Below are 17124 nucleotides of genomic sequence, written 5' to 3'. Positions count from 1 at the left end.
CGTGTATTACAATGCCGTTATGTGATGACTTTCAAAGAGAAAAGCAAGAGCACTCGGAATTAAGTATTATTTTATACTTTTAAAATGTTTTCCGGATTTCATATAATATAAACACCAAATCCCAGCATGCATTGCGGCTAACACATCCAATCAGCGATCTTAAAACCATAGCTGAGGATCTTGGGTAATCGCTCGAAATGCCTACGTCTGTTTCCGGTTATATTTATTTTGAAATTCAGTTCCTGACGGACGCCAAAAAAGCCCGAGATTATGGAATTAAACCAATAAATAAAAGTAAGGATAATTGTGTGTTATTGGTGAGTAAATAACAGTGTGTTATTTTGAAAAGAATAACAAATTAGAAGGAAAAAAAGATTTAAAAAATACAGATTTCAGTATCCTGAGGCTCTGAGCCCCATTTATTTTCCTCACAGACGGCAACAAAAGTCCGAAATTATACGATTTAAAATAAAAGCAATAATTGTGGCTTGATATTGAGTAAGAACATGTTTTTATGAACCACACAGCTTCCGGTCTTCCACGACCCGACCGGAGAAAAAGACGCGCTGCAGCCTGCAGGCACGAAACACGTTACCAGTATAAATACATTGCTTTTAAAATCGTGCTGTGCAACACCAAAAAAAGGGGCAAATCGTGATGGTGAACACGAATCAATAGATTAAAAATCGTGTTGGTGAACACGAAATGCCGTGAGACTGGGTTGTACCACCATATGAACTCTGAAAGAAACACAGCAGAAATTCTCAACACACCCCAGAGTTATTGTCCAGTGACCAGCTGCTCAACGGAAGAGTGTTTTTGAATCATCTGGATTTAAATGCATAGCTCATATCAGACCTCAAACCTAACATGACCACAGCAGTCTTCTCAAAAATAAACTAGATATGCACAATCGTATCCCCCTGGTAACCCTCATACGTATAACCAAGATCAACATGAAATGAATTGATGTTGAGCACCAGTACAAAAAAGAAAGATGTGTAGTGCCGAGAGATAGGGCGTCGCAGGCGGTGCAATGGAGGTACAAAAGTTGACTTTATTTGTTACATGTTGTCCGGTTGCAGTCCGGGAAGAAAGAGAGAGAAGACAGGAGGGCACACAATATATATAGAGATCCACATACATGTCCATGTGGAAACCAAACCCCCCACTGTAGTTCCGTGTGTGTGTGTGTGTGTGTGTGTGTGTGTGTGTGTGTGTGTGTGTGTGTGTGTGTGTGTGTGTGTGTGTGTGTGTGTGTGTGTGTGTGTGTGTGTGTGTGTGTGTGTGTGTGTGTGTGTGTGTGTGGTCACCACAGATGTCACCATTTATTCATTAAAGCGACTCCTCCTCCTCTGTACTCCGACAAGTACAAGCTTGTTAGGTTTTACAAATGCTGACGCAATTGGGGGTGGGACTTGTCTGTTTGACCTCAGAGCTTCGGGCAAAATAATCCGCAAAAATGATACTTTGTCATATTTGAATAATGGCTGTTTGCTCAATATTTCTAATTCCATTCGTTCATTAACCTCTGGTGTGTTTTCAGGGCCTCCATGGCAGACGCTGTTCAAAACCACGTGAGGTCTCTGAACTGGGGTCACAGAGTTCAGCTCCAGGACAAGTAGGTGACACCAGAGCCTCATCCCAATACCCCTCCTCGACTCCTCCTTTCCCTCACTCGCGTCCCTTCCTTGCGTCTTAGCTCCGCCTCCGTAACATGCGAGCGAGGGACACGAGGAGGTGACGCGAGGACAGAGGAGTCCTCAGGTATTAATTGGGATGTCCTCGTTCACTCAAACGACGTCTGTTAATGATGCCATGTGCACAGCTGTACCCCCTCTCATCAGGCTGGATAACCTTTAGAACCGGCCCATTTCTGGTTCAATATGTATTTAAAATAATGTATCTTTCTCTTGTTAGTCAAGGAATTCAATGATGGTTGGTCCTGCTTCTGTGTTCCGTTTTGGTGTAAAATGTAGCCTACATTTAAATAAAAATATAATGATAGTAATGTGAAAGCCTTTTAGAAATGAATTGCACATAATAATTCCCACGGAGCTGTGAGCACTTTATTATGTGACGCTTTTCCACTCATCTTCCAGTTGTCGGTTTTCCTCTGTTGAAATGGACCAGCTGTGAAGGTGGGGGCGGGGCTTTTATACGCGAGTAGTGAAAACACTTCCGCATAGTCTGCTCGCGTGTATCCTCCCTTTCGTCTCCTCCCTTTTCGTCTCCTCCCTCACCCCTCCTCGACTCCTCCGTGTGCATTTCAGCTATTGAGACGTCCTTCAAAATGGCGTGTCTTGATCGATTTCCCGGGTCAAGTCCCGGAGGAGGGGAAGAGAGGAGTCGAGGAGGGGTATTGGGATGAGGCTCAGCTCTGAGCGCCTTGTTCAAATGTATTTCAATTATGATGATAAAGTTTACAATTTGTTTTTTTGCAATAATGTTGGAAGAAACAAACCATTAAGGAGTTTCAGTGGAAGTTGTGTGTCCCATATTTACAGCCCACTGTAGCAATGTTCGCCTATTTTTCCAGAATGACATTTCTTAAAACCCTCATTTCCACCAAGCATTGGAATATTTCTATCTATAACTTGTTGCTTAGTTGTCTGAAACCAAATGTTGCTGAAGGCTGTACGTTTCTGCTGGCACACACACACACACACACCTGTTTGCCCTGCAGCCAGCCTCTCAATCAACAACACTCCCTCAGCTGTGTGTGTGTGTGTGTGTGTGTGTGTGTGTGTGTGTGTGTGTGTGTGTGTGTGTGTGTGTGTGTGTGTGTGTGTGTGTGTGTGTGTGTGTGTGTGTGTGTGTGTGTGTGTGTGTGTGTGTGTGTGTGTGTGTGTGTGTGTGTGTGTGTGTGTGTGTGTGTGTGTGTGTGAGTGTGAGTGAGACATTAAAATACAAATACTTAGAAAGTGGAAAAGAGTTAACAATTACAAATAAAATCATTTAAAATATAAACAATATTAACAAAATACAATATGTTGAATAAATATGTCGTAAATTATTGTTGATAATTACGTTTGATTTCCCTGCAAGCAAAGGAACTCTAGTGATGTTTTTTAACATGTAGCACACATTATTAAAAACAGCAATTGTGGGTTAAAAACTAATTGTGACAAAGGGGAACTTGAGACCAGCTGTTCCTGAGATGCAGCACCAGGGTTAACATGCGGTCTCTTGGGTCTGACAGGAAGGTGCAGTATCTGAACCTCAGAGGGCGTCTGCGCGATGCACACACCGTTAGAGGACTGACTAAAGCTGGGCAAGAGGTGAGCTGCTCACACATTCAGCCAGTTCCCGACCCAAACATCCACAAGTACGTGTCGGTGTTGCATCTTGCTGTGTGTCTGCGTATCACCGAGTCCTAATGCAAGTGTCCTTTTGCTTCCACACTTACATTGCAGCATGTAAATGGTGTTGCCGTTTGTTTCAGTGATTTCAAAGAGTTTCCATCAGCGCCTGAATGCAGAATACCGTGGAGACCACTTCCATTTGACGTTTTCCAAAAGCTATGCCTTTCCCTCCTCTCACACAGACCCTCCTGACGGCCAAGAACATCGTGATCGCCACCGGAGGACGGCCCAAATACCCCACAGACGTACGTTGCATTACCCCCGACATGTTGCTCCGTTTCCCCGTCGGCATGGGTTGCATTGATTTATTGGTTGCTAGGAAGACAAAACAAATGAAAAGTCAAAATGTGGTGTGGAAGCATGACACACAAACGAGCCGTAACACATAAGATGGCTGCCTTCTTTTGTTGCGCTTTGATAGGTCTGTCGGTAGTCGTGCTCACAGTAGGGCTGCAGCGTATTGGAAACAAACTGACTTCTTCCCCTGCGATATGAACAAATACAGGAATTGAAGAAAAGACGGGTTTTTTTGTCTGCAAACCATCCTTTCTCAACTTTAATGCTGTACAATTGGTATTTTTTTAACGATATTTAACCGGATGACGGATTTTAGTCACGGACTTCTGGATCTTAAGTTATCAGAGCAACAAGCTGAGCTAGCTCGGTTATCTGTGCTGTTGTATTTGCTGTAAAGTCTCTACTGTAGGCTATTTTTATTTTATGTACAGCACTTTGGCTCGACCAAAAATCGTTTATAAATAAAACTTGATTTGATTTATCCTGCTGTAATCTGATCAAGAATGGCTCTGATTGGTGGTTTGCTGTGCATGCAGAGCCGGCATGTCACTCACTCAAGAACCCCTGACATGAGAGCCGCGCAACTTTTCCTTTTGTAGCAAGCAGCAAAATAATTGTAACATGACGTGTTTGAGTTGATTACTTAATATCGCACGTCCTCACAAAGTTTGTTTTTTTAATATCGCGATTGTCGTCACGGCACGATATATCGGGCATCCCAAGCTCACATCGTTAACTCTTGCTACAGATCCCAGGAGCGATGGAGCACGGCATGACCAGTGACGACATCTTCTGGATGAAAACATCGCCTGGGAAAACGTGAGTACCCCCTCCACCTACTGACAGGGTCACACATGTGTGGAAAAGAGATAATCTGTGGAAAAGGAAATCTCAAAATGCATCTAGAGATCACAGCACAAACATCCCCCCTCTTTAGATTTCAGATCGTGTTATTGTTTAACAAAATACGGCCTTTTCATTCGCTCACGGTGGACAGAGTTTGTGATTACGGTATGGATTTAATTCGGACTCATTTCACAGATAAAATAGCAACTTAATGCTAGGTGCTCCAGGTGCAGACACATTGTGGACTAAAGGGGCAGAAATTAGCCCCAAATATTAGTTTTTAATATCCTCCTACTGTAAAGATTACATACAAACATGCAGTCAGATTAAATTAACCTTCGATGCACCGCCTCCGACTCCTATCTCTCGGCATCTCAGTGTATCCGGCATGCAGTGTCTGTCATTATTTAGATATTTCAACTTCATATTTATCCATGCTGTGTACGGCCTACATAGTTTTGAATTGTATTCTATTTTAGTTTTATCTTCACAAGTTTACACAAGCATCCAGATGATGTGTACCGTACTTTTCGGACTATAAAGCGCACCTGCATATAAGCCGCAGCAGCTACATTGTCCGTCTGTCTCGCTCTCGTTCTGTCTCTCGGTTCCACTTTTACTTTGGCGCGCGACCTGTCTCACTCTTTTCCGGCCTCCAGCTTTTCCCGCTGGAGCCCGCCCCTTAAAGGTGGCGGGCGCGGACCGGTCATAGAGCCCATAGAGTTAAAGGTGGTTAATTGTACCTGTAAAATCCATAGATCTAGGAGGTTCCCTAGTGGCCGTTAGTTGTACAAAAAAAATGGGGAAAAAAGTTTCGGCTTATAGTCCGAAAAGTACGGTAAATATGTATGTCTGCAATCATACTGTGTCATGTCATCAATCCACTCACAATCCAACATAACATTTCGGCATCTGCCACAATGCTGCAGATCAAAAGTCATTTATTTTGAACCAAAACTGTGAAAACGAGTGCCAAATATTTCCTATTTGTGTTATGTTTCACCCCGGAGTGAATGCGCGGTAGTGTGTCAAGGATTCGCATTGTTCTTTACACAATGAGCTCCAAGGGAAGCGTCGACCCTGTGCTTCATTAACGCTTCTCTAACTCACCTCTCTGACTCGTCCCTCGGTCACGCACTGCAATCATTCATCGGTGACATGGAGTTGTTTCTCCTCCCTTCCTGTCAGCCTGTCTTCGCCTCGTGATTCAGATTAGCCGCGTGCATCCTGGCCTTCACAGAACAAGCCCTTTAATCCAGCCATTTAGTCGCTGTCAGCGCCTGCTTAGTTGCTCTTTCCCTGGCGCTTCCTCTTGGCTCGGCGCTCAGACGGTGACTCGCGGTGTTGGTGTACCTGCGCTGCGGACGGTGTTTGCCTCGCGGTGACAGATGAGCGGAAATAATTATTTCGATATTTCAACTTCATATGTGTCCACGCCGTGTACACCTGGGGCAGATAACACAAGCATCCACATGTAAATAGGTATGTTCGCAACCAATCCACTCACATTTGAATCTAACATTTCACTTTTCGGACCCTTTTAAGAATCACCTTTGTACACTAAGTGGGCAATGAGTCTTCTCCTAATCATCGTTCCGTATATTAAGGTGTTCATATATTTAAAGTCATGGAGAAAACCAGGTCAGCAGCTCTTTTGATATCCTCTGATTTTAATTATATTCTTTTTTTTTATGCAAATATGTATTATGTTGGCTGACAAGTGCTTGTGTTCAATGTATTTGGCAAGCAGCACTAAATGTTTCTCAATTCCCTTTCATCATTTTAAATAGTCCCTTTTGGGGGGTTCTCCCTTTCATGCATGTAAAGGCCAACATTGTACGTGATAAGGGGCTAAGGGGCGGGACATCTTTAAGCTGTTGATCACAACAGAGCCGGCCAGCTAACCAATCAGAGCAGACTGGGCTCTGGTTTCAGACAGAGGGTGAAAAGAGGTGCTGCAGCACAGGCAGTATGAGAAACATAAAGAGCTTTTTGAACATTAAAGCATGGAGACATGTAGAGACACTACATACTGATATACACCTGAACATCAGCAGGAGAGGACTCTTTAAAGTAGAGACACTACATACTGATATACACCTGAACATCAGCAGGAGAGGACTCTTTAAAGTAGAGACACTACATACTGAAATACACCTGAACATCAGCAGGAGAGGACTCTTTAAAGTAGAGACACTACATACTGATATACACCTGAACATCAGCAGGAGAGGACTCTTTAAAGTAGAGACACTACACACTGATATACACCTGAACATCAGCAGGAGAGGACTCTTTAAAGTAGAGACACTACATACTGATATACACCTGAACATCAGCAGGAGAGGACTCTTTAAAGTAGAGACACTACATACTGATATACACCTGAACATCAGCAGGAGAGGACTCTTTAAAGTAGAGACACTACATACTGATATACACCTGAACATCAGCAGGAGAGGACTCTTTAAAGTAGAGACACTACATACTGATATACACCTGAACATCAGCAGGAGAGGACTCTTTAAAGTAGAGACACTACATACTGATATACACCTGAACATCAGCAGGAGAGGACTCTTTAAAGTAGAGACACTACATACTGATATACACCTGAACATCAGCAGGAGAGGACTCTTTAAAGTAGAGACACTACATACTGATATACACCCGAACATCAGCAGGAGAGGACTCTTTAAAGTAGAGACACTACATACTGATATACACCTGAACATCAGCAGGAGAGGACTCTTTAAAGTAGAGATATATACGTATAGTAATAGGTGTGCTATTTAACTTTCCCCCACTTGGTGGCAATACAAAATCATCCTCAAACAATTACCTCCTCACCCTTCACCCGCTCAGCAAAACATCCTTGTATAGGAAGCGGAATGATCCATGAGAGGGACCACTTGAGCTCAGGAAGCTCTTTGATGTGAGTGTGTGATGCTTAGTGGAGTCCTCAGGACCCCCGCCCGCAGGCTGTGAGGGGTCCGCTGTGGGTTAGCATTAGCTTTAGCTTCCTCTGTCAGGGTGATTAACCACACAGAGCTGGAGGAGATGTTGTGATGCCGAGCTGTCAGCTGTGCAGGTGAAGTCCAGGAGGCTGTTTCTGTGGTGGGGGGGGGGGGGGGCAGGCGAGTGACGGGTGTTTTAATGGGTCTTGGAACGCCTGAGTGACAGGTTTGGCCGCGAGGATCCAAAGCCCGGAGCTGGTAATCAGGGGAAAGCAGCGAGCGCGTGCCAGCAGGACGGTGGTTCCCGGAGTGAGGATGGGCCGGTACTCGCAGGAGTTATGTGAGGAGGGTCCGACTCTGCGCGGGACACGGACCACACTTCCCGGGGAAAATCTTTCAGCAGTTTATTGCAAAGCAACACAGATGGCCGCAGCATAACTTCCCAGCTATTGTCGAGAAAGAAAACAAGGTCATACATGCACGCGTGTGCCTGTGGAATACCATGAATGCTGTACAAAGAAAAAGTCCCACGCTGGCCAACAGGAAAGAAACATAAAGGGGACATTTAAGTGAACTCATTACATTTTCATTGCGCTCTATTCTATTCAATTTAATGACAAACAGTTTAAAAATACACTTCAATCGTGCAAAAATAATGGAGATAAAGTGGTGGAATGTTACAAAGTACATTTACTTAAAGATCAAATAAAGTACTTTTTTTTCATATTTTCGTTTTATGCTACATAAGTAATGACATTTTTACTCTACTACATTTATTTAACACTAATAGTTACTTTATATAAAAACAAATGATGTCATACTGTAATTTTTTATACACCCAATATTTAAAAAAATATCTAAAATCTGCTCAACATGGAGAAACTACCACACTAAATATATTTGAAATATATTTACCTCAATAATAATAATCTAAACAAATAACCAATTTGCATACTGTGTACATTTGACTGATAATACTTGTGTACGTCTACTACGGAAGGATTTCCCCTTGTAATGTAGTGTTTCAAGCCCATAGTTATTCTACTTGTACTCGAGTGCTTTTCCATCACTGGACCTATGAAGTGGGACGAACTGATGAGCTCTCCGGACCTTCAGATGGTGTCCCAGACGCTAAACAGAAAGTATTTACAATGTATCTTACGGAACATTTCTCTCTCAGCTGTAGGTGCCAATATCTGAACACTCTTTGTTCCCTTTTCATGCAGCTCTGGCTAAACTAAAACCAGTCACGGGGAGATACATGTGTGTGGCTCATGGGCCGGCCGGCGGACTGGAAGAAACATTAGATCAAAGTTTCTCAGTTGGACTCACATCAAGCTTTGTGCTACACAACCTCGGGAGGATCCACATGTCGTGTTATCAGTGTTTGGGCTTCTGAAGAGCTTCCCAAGGTTAACAGGCTGCCACACACACTCGATACGAACCTCCTCCTCCTCCTCCTCCTCCTCCTCCTCCTCCTCCTCCTCCTCCTCAGGAGCTGTGGGTTCAATGAGGTCTTAGTTAAGCTCCCAAGAACAGGAGCCTAAAAGAGTTTTTGAAATGTTTCCTTCTGTGGCTCATTGTTCCGTGTGTAAGATGGGAGTCCAGAACTGCATGAAAGATTACAACTGCACTAAGAAACTTTAATAACAATTACTTTGTTGTCATATTTGCTGAAACTCTCACTGTATCCTGACGGTAGTGCACAAGACAGAACATCTTTAAAAAAATAACAGTACATATTTAACTGTGCTGTAAAATAGAATAGTAGTGATCCAGAACGTCGAAAAATAAAAAGACAATGCAGTAACTGGGCCCCTTTTTTTTAAAGAGGGCCCACTCTGCTCTTATTGGCTTGCTAAACCATATCAGTAATATATATGTGGGAGTGGGAGGATGTGGCTGAGTGGATAGTGTGCTGGACTTCGAATCAGGGGATAGCAAGTTTGAGTCCCACTGCAGTCAGCATGTCGTTCTGTCCCTGGGAAAGACACTTCACCCCAAATCAATCAATCAATGTTTATTTATATAGCCCAATATCACACATGTTACATTTGTCTCAGTGGTCTTCACAGTGTGTACAGAATATCAGTATGACAATACGATACCCTCTGTCCTTAGACCCTCTGTCCTCAGACCCTCTGTCCTTAGACCTTCACATCGTACAAGGAAACACTTCCGGAGAAAACCCACAGTTTAAAGGGAACATGGAGAAACCTCAGGGAGAGCAGCAGAGGAGGGATCCCTCTCCCAGGACGGACAGACGTGCAATAGATGCCGTGTGTAAATTGAAAACATAATACATTTGCAACATAGGTAGACCAAATGTTTGGAAATGCATGTGTGTATAATAGGAAGATGAATCCACGAGGATATCCATCCAGGACCGATGATCCAGGACCACAGCCACGACTCGCGATCCAGGGCTCGAATGTCTCCCGTGGGGATTGCCCACAGTACTGAATGTGTGTTAGTCGCTTTGGATAAAAGCGTCTGACACATGACATGTAATATATTATCTGTATCATGTACTACTCTCAAGATATGGTGACAGTTTCAGCAAACATTGCTTTGTTTATTAATTAATGTTACCAACTGTAGCAAACCAACAACGGTTAATAAGTGAATCTTTCTTTCATCGAAAGCTACATGTCTTCATCAGAAACTACAGAATTGGTTATTACATTTGTTTTCAAAGTAGTGCAGTGGATATGTTTGAGTGTCCATAGGTGGCCTTAAGTATCATGAACCGCCTGCCCCCCAAATGTCCCCATTGTTAGCCGGGGTCAGAGGGGTCGTAAGGATCCATAGCGTCTTCTTTTAGATGTCGAATGCAGCCGCCGTACAGACTGTATGTTGGTACAATGACACAGAGGGATATCTGAGGGGAAGGAGACGGTGATGAAAGTGTAGCATCAAGCTAAAGCTCTTTGACTAATCTTCCTTAAGCCTCAGCACAATACGTGCTAAATGCAGCTGTGCATTACACCGTCGCAGAGAAAACGGGCAGCGGGCTTTTAGTGGTTTGTGTTGGCATGGAGGATGTCAAGATGTCAGGAGGGAGATCTGGGGAGACGGACATCACTCAGCCGACGACGTGTGGCCCTGAGCCCTGAGCATCTGCAGGGATTAGCCTAAACGATGGCAATTAGCCTCCTCAACACTGCTCATCTCAGGGCTGCATGAGAAGTGTGATTCACCTGGACCACACACACCCTCACACACACACACACACACACACACACACACACACACACACACACACACACACACACACACACTTCACTAACGCCGAGTTATTTTAAGTCGAGGCTAAAAACACAGTTTTTTCAGCTGCTTACCCAGAAGTCTTTTAACTTATTTTAGCACCTACTGTATTTACAATGTTGTTTTTCAACTATTCTGTATCTCTTTTATGCATCTGTTATTCCATGTTTATTTATTGTGTTACTTTAAGTGTTACTGATGAGGTAAAGCACTTTGAATTGCCTCTGTGTCTGAACATGTGCGATATAAGTAAACTTACCTTACCTTACAGACACACATACACACACCTCTTACTGTCCCATGTTTATTCACACGTCCTCACTTCCCTCTAAGGCAGTGTTTCTCAAACTTTTTCATACCAAGGACCACTTAACCAATAAAAAAACACTCACGGACCACCTAACTCCACAAATATCCAAAAGCACATCGTTTTTTACAAATCGCCTGAAAATGGTACAAACAAGTGGCAAAATGTGTGATGAAGGTGTTTATCTGGGCTATATCATGCAATCAAAAGTTAAACTTAACCTCGCTCCATTGCGGAGATATTCCCGCGAGAGTGCGAAAAACTTAAATAAATGTATTTATTTCAAATGTGAAATGTTACCAATATACTCACGGACCACTAGGGGGCGCTCACGGACCACCAGTGGTCCGCGGACCACACTTTGAGAAGCACTGCTCTAAGGTTATGACATTTGAATATTCCTCACCTCTCGAACTTAAAAGACAACATTTTCAACTTTGGACGTGCTGTATTTTATTTGGCCGAAGTGTGCTGCACAAATGATATATTATCTGTGTGGCTAACAGCGTGTCTTAATCTCTGTTTTGCAGGCTTGTGGTTGGAGCTAGCTGTATCCTTTGTCTGCCAGAGAGCTTGTACAATCGGTAGAGAAACAGTAAAGTTATGAACTTAATAAAAATGTAATCAATAGACCAGTATTTCTGAATAACCCTTAGCACTTGTTTTTATCTCAAATCTGAAGTTTACACCAAAACCATTCAGTCAGAGATACTTTATGGCCACTTGGTAAGCAAAAATTAACAAACGTGATTTTTTTTAAATCTAATTGAACCATTATCATGTTTTATTTACGCCTTCGTGTTTGTTTTTTCGTATTCTTTATGAGCTACTTTCAGTCTTTTTATTGTAGGCTAACATCAGGTGCTTTTGTATATATATGCAATCTTCGGAAAAAAAGTCGAGTGTTCCTGAACCTTCTGTTGCTCAGATGTGGCTCTGGAGTGTGCCGGCTTCCTCACAGGCATTGGATTGGACGCCACAGTGATGGTCCGCAGCATCGCCCTCCGGGGGTTTGATCAGGTATTGCTCCCTGAACTACAGTTTCAAGATTCAAAGGTCATATGCACAAAGCTACAGTGTAAAAATGGTTGATCTCTTTAGGAATTAAGACTCTTTTTGTTTGTGACGACATCCGGGGAAAGGATTTTGGATGGAGGATGTTGTCGGTCTAAATGCAGTGGAGTTGTTTTACTTTTTGATGCAACCATCCTAAGCTTTTTGCCGCCTACAGAGCAGCAACACCTCAAATTCAATTCTACGGTTTTATTGTCATATGCACATAAGCTACGGTGTAGAAATGGCAATTAAATTCTTCTGACCTGAGCTCGTCCAACAATGCAACATATAATAAAATACAAACTAAGAAGTAGTGCAACAAGTCTACATACATGTCAATAGAATATAGGATATGTACAAGAACGGAATATGACATTAAAAAATGTAAATGAAGACAGTCTGCATATTCGACATCCTAACAGTGATTTCTGAGTTTTTGTAATTGAATGTTTTCTTCTGGTTTCTGCAGCAAATGGCGGGTCTCGTGACGGACTACATGGAAGCATATGGGACCAAGTTTGTGAAGGGGTGTGTCCCTAAGAGAGTGGACAAGCTGTCCTCGGGAGCCCTGCAGGTGACCTGGACCGACACACTCACGGGCAGCGAACACAAGGACACCTACGACTCTGTGCTGTGGGCAGTTGGTGAGTGTGTGTGTGTGTGTGTGTGTGTGTGTGTGTGTGTGTGTGTGTGTGTGTGTGTGTGTGTGTGTGTGTGTGTGTGTGTGTGTGTGTGTGTGTGTGTGTGTGTGTGTGTGTGTGTGTGTGTGTGTGTGTGTGTGTGTGTGTGTGTGTGTGTGTGTGTGTGTGTGTGTGTGTGTGTGTGTGTGTGTGTGTGTGTGTGTGTGTGTGTGTGTGTGTGTGTGTTTTCACGTATCATGAATGTGGCTTGGTGTTTCGGAGCTAAATATATTAAGAGAACAATCAAATACAGGCAAATAAGAAAATGTATTGCACAGGCAGTGTCAGGCATTTCTTCAATGCAATACCAACATAGCTCTGAATGGAAATTGTTGTTCAAGACTTTAACTTGAATGAGCTTGTTCCATGCGGTTTGAGCTTTCATCCACACCAGATGGAGCTTTTGGGAAACTCCAGCTAGGGGGAAGATGTGTAGCTTGTAACTTCAGAGTGTTCCACAGTTATATGGTTCTGTGAGGCATCACACACTCTGCATGTGGGGAACTACAACACGACACAAACATGTACCTGTGAACGTGTAGACTAGGCCTTTTGACTTGTCTCTGCCAAATAGAGACATGACTCTGACCTGAGACTGGATTTGGACTATCCGACTTGAGTGTGATGAATTAATCCGGCACATTTATTTGTATTATGTTTTTTTTTTACAAGGTATTCAAACGACTGAACTGACGTAAAGGTCTGTAGTGAAGGTGACCTGATGGAGTACAACACTGCTCCTTAACCCCAGTTTGGAATACCTCGTCTGGTATATCATGTGAAACACCAGCCATATTGTTTCCTATATCTCCCTGAAATATAAACAGCGGTGTGCCAGTACTCCCTGCCACCATCAATTTCACTGTCATCCTCAATAGAGTGCGGCTTCAGCAGATAGCAGAGGAATCAAAACAAAGTAATAAAGCCTGAGTGATGGGCCTGGCCGGGGGAAGTGTTCATGACCCAGCCTGGCTCTCTGGTTGGGGGGCAGGATGCACCCAGGCACAGGGTCACCGCGTCCCCCTCTTTGTTCTCCCTCTCTGGGCCTTCCTGCCTGTGCCAGCCCTGCGGAAACCAACCCTGCATCTGTCACTGCCATCCCTGCCCGCGGCCCTCCATAACCACCAGCCCTCCTCATCCTCACCCACCTCATCCTTATTCTCTTTCCCCGTCTCCCTTTCCACCAGCCGTAACAATGGAGGGAACTTCTGTTAGGGACACTGGAGCTTTTAAAGGTCACCTATTATGCAAAATCCACTCTTCCATGTCTCTTCTACATCACCATGTGTCCCCTCTTCTCCACGTCTCTTCTACATCAACATGTGTCCCCTCTTCTTCATGTCTCTTCTACATCACCATGTGTCCCCTCTTCTTCATGTCTCTTCTACATCAACATGTGTCCCCTCTTCTCCATGTCTCTTCCACATCAACGTGTGTGTCCTCTTCTTCATGTCTCTTCTACATCAACATGTGTCCCCTGTTCTTCATGTCTCCTCTATATCACCATGTGTCCCCTCTTCTTCATGTCTCTTCTACATCAACATGTGTCCCCTCTTCTTCATGTCTCTTCTACATCAACATGTGTCCCCTCTTCTTCATGTCTCTTCTACATCAACATTGTGTCCCCTCTTCTTCATGTCTCTTCTACATCAACGTGTGTCCCCTCTTCTTCATGTCTCTTCTACATCAACATGTGTCCCCTCTTCTTCATGTCTCTTCTACATCAACATGTGTCCCCTCTTCTTCATGTCTCTTCTACATCAACATGTGTCCCCTCTTCTTTCATGCTTCTTCCTCTTCTTCATGTCTCTTCTACATCAACATGTGTCCCCTCTTCTTCATGTCTCTTCTACATCAACATGTGTCCCCTCTGTGGAAAGAGACTCTGAAAGTTTCAGGAACAAAGATTCTCTCTCTTTTTGATCCATTTCTATAAAAACCTGTCTGAAAATGAGCTGATCAGATTTTGGCCACTTTATGATGTCATAACGATGTGTTGTCTTGTGTAACCATTAGCCAATCAGCAACCAAGGTAACCCCCCCCCTCCTATCACCTGAGTCTCCTCCTAGAGCACCATTGTGTTCTTTTTAACCAAATATCTCTCAGAGGGGCGTGGGGAGGGGCTCCTTATTTTCATCTGAAGCAGGGGTGGGGAACCTACGGCCCCGGCCCGCAAGACCATTTGGTACGGCCCTCGACGTAATTTATGAACACACGGAAAAAAGAAAAAAATTAAAGAAATCTAGACCGCAAAATAATTAAACAAGCGAGTGCCTGTTTTTCCTGGCCAAGGTCAGGGTCCTTGAACACAACACGAGCCTAACGTGTCATCACGTGATATATGTCTCGTCTGACAGGGGTGCAGTTCTGACGGAGAGCACCAGAACGCGGCTCTGCCACTTCACAAATTGCAGTACCCATAAGGAGCCGTACACATGCCGCAGTTTCTGCGTGGCTGTGTCTTTAGTTGAAAGCCCAGTGGCATCTGTTCATCTGTCATTCTGATCATACAGTCAATAACTGTGTTGTTATTAGCATCTGGTTAGCTAGCTATGCTAACGAATATAAGAAGCTTCTCCAACCAGTGAGGTAAAGGCACATCTTTATACGATCATTATAGTTATACAACAACAAGAGAACAAAATAAACAGGTATAAAATACTATGACAGTAAAAAAAAGTTGTTATTAATAAACAAGAATACAGTTTGAAAGGAGAGTGATTTGTAAAATATCCATAAAGAAAAAGAAAATCTGCTTACAGTTCTGTTTCATATGTGTTGAGAGATGTATCCATAGATCTCCTAATGTTGCTCTCAAAGTGCACCACATTGATGCTCTGTAACATTTCAAAAAAAAAATCTTCCCGGGGGAGCATGCCCCCCAGACCCCCCTAGAGGAGGTTAGGTCCCCCTTAGAGGAGGTGAGGTCCCCCTTAGAGGAGGTTAGGTCCCCCCTAGAGGAGGTTAGGTCCCCCCCCCCACTTAAATCATGTCCACATGGATAAGAAACTAAACACATTTGCACACATCTTGTGTCCATATCTTTCTGTTTTGGTGCACGTGCATATGCGAGTCATGGATATCTGGATTGAGAGGTTGCTTTTTCTTTGCACAGCATGAAAGAAAGGCGAAATGAATGGGCTGTGATTTTAGTATTTTTAAGCAGAGGTTGAGTTCAATCATTTGTACGGCCCTCGGAGGATGTTGTAAAAATTGAAATGCCCCTTGAGAGGAAAAAGGTTCCCCACCCCTGATCTAAAGTAACAGACAGAGAATCAGCTCTTTGGAAACAGGGCTGAAACAGAGGGGATTATGGGTAATGCTGCAATGATCTGTTTGGTGTTTCAGCCAATCAGAGACATGTTCTGTGTATATCTGAGACCTGTGATATGTTGATGAGAAACAGTGTAATAGGGCACCTTTTTAAAGAGAGTGCAGTGCTTCTGAAAATCTGACTACAAGGCCTTTCCAGGGCACACACTGTCACTTTGAGTGTTGTGGGGCGGGGGGTAGGAGGGATGAGGGTCTTTTATCTCTTGCTCTATGTGCGTGTGACAGCGACAAGGATGTGTGTGACCCTGCAGGAGGAATGACGTTGGTTCTTCCCTCCCGTAGCTCAATTCCCACGTGGTCTCAGCGTGAGAGTGCAGCTGAGTGATATGAGAGCATGTGTCCGAAGGTGCTCTGATGTGCGTGAGATGCTGCAGGCCTGATGTTTCCTATCTTTAGAGCAAACGATTTCAGAGCAACTCAACAAAGAACTTGACATTTTGTACCTGGCAAACGAGTTTTGATTTCAATCAATAGCGAACCAAACAAACAACCAAAACCAAAGTCTTTTTGACTGACATGACTCATTTCTTTACAAGCAATGTAGTTTAAACAAAACAAAGAGGCATGTCCTTATAGTCTGAATTCTTAAAGTAATCCAAAAGCATTTTTTTATATGAAGAAAAAAAACAAAAAAAGGTCGTTAAGAATAAAAAAAAAAAATCTACCAAAATAATAATTAATAAAAAATGAAATTCAAATATAATGATAATATTACGGGGGATAATCATTAACATAACAAATGTATAAAATGCAGCCATTATTAATATATGTATTATTATGAATAATTATTAGTTTGTCCCATAGTATCATCAGTTTAATCACCACAACTTTAAATTCAAAACTGTCGCAAATGAAGTCATAACTCATACACACATACTCGTGAGGTGTATGTGCCGTGAGGACTGTATTCGAGCCCCCTTTTGTTCCCATACAGTCAGAGAGAAGCAGTAACTCCTGCTCTTTGATGTAAGCGAGCTGGAGTTATGAGACCAAGGCCACTTCCCTTTACTGTGAC

General features: G+C 43.3%; 1 protein-coding gene across 1 annotated transcript in view; it reads left to right on the top strand.

Moving 5' to 3' along the window:
- Positions 1-17124, top strand: part of txnrd2.2 (thioredoxin reductase 2, tandem duplicate 2) — a 43010-nt gene that overhangs the window by 7338 nt on the left and 18548 nt on the right. Inside the window, exons 5-11 of the mRNA XM_034091533.2 lie at positions 1547-1621; positions 3203-3281; positions 3548-3610; positions 4411-4481; positions 11570-11589; positions 11968-12059; positions 12565-12739. Of these exons, the coding sequence (XP_033947424.1) occupies positions 1547-1621; positions 3203-3281; positions 3548-3610; positions 4411-4481; positions 11570-11589; positions 11968-12059; positions 12565-12739 (575 nt within the window). The remainder of the gene's footprint in view (positions 1-1546; positions 1622-3202; positions 3282-3547; positions 3611-4410; positions 4482-11569; positions 11590-11967; positions 12060-12564; positions 12740-17124) is intronic.

Source organism: Pseudochaenichthys georgianus, chromosome 9 (genome assembly GCF_902827115.2).
Source record: "Pseudochaenichthys georgianus chromosome 9, fPseGeo1.2, whole genome shotgun sequence".
Classification (NCBI taxonomy): domain Eukaryota; kingdom Metazoa; phylum Chordata; class Actinopteri; order Perciformes; family Channichthyidae; genus Pseudochaenichthys; species Pseudochaenichthys georgianus.
Note: the sequence above shows the minus strand (reverse complement) of the source record. Positions and strands in the feature narration are given on the sequence as shown.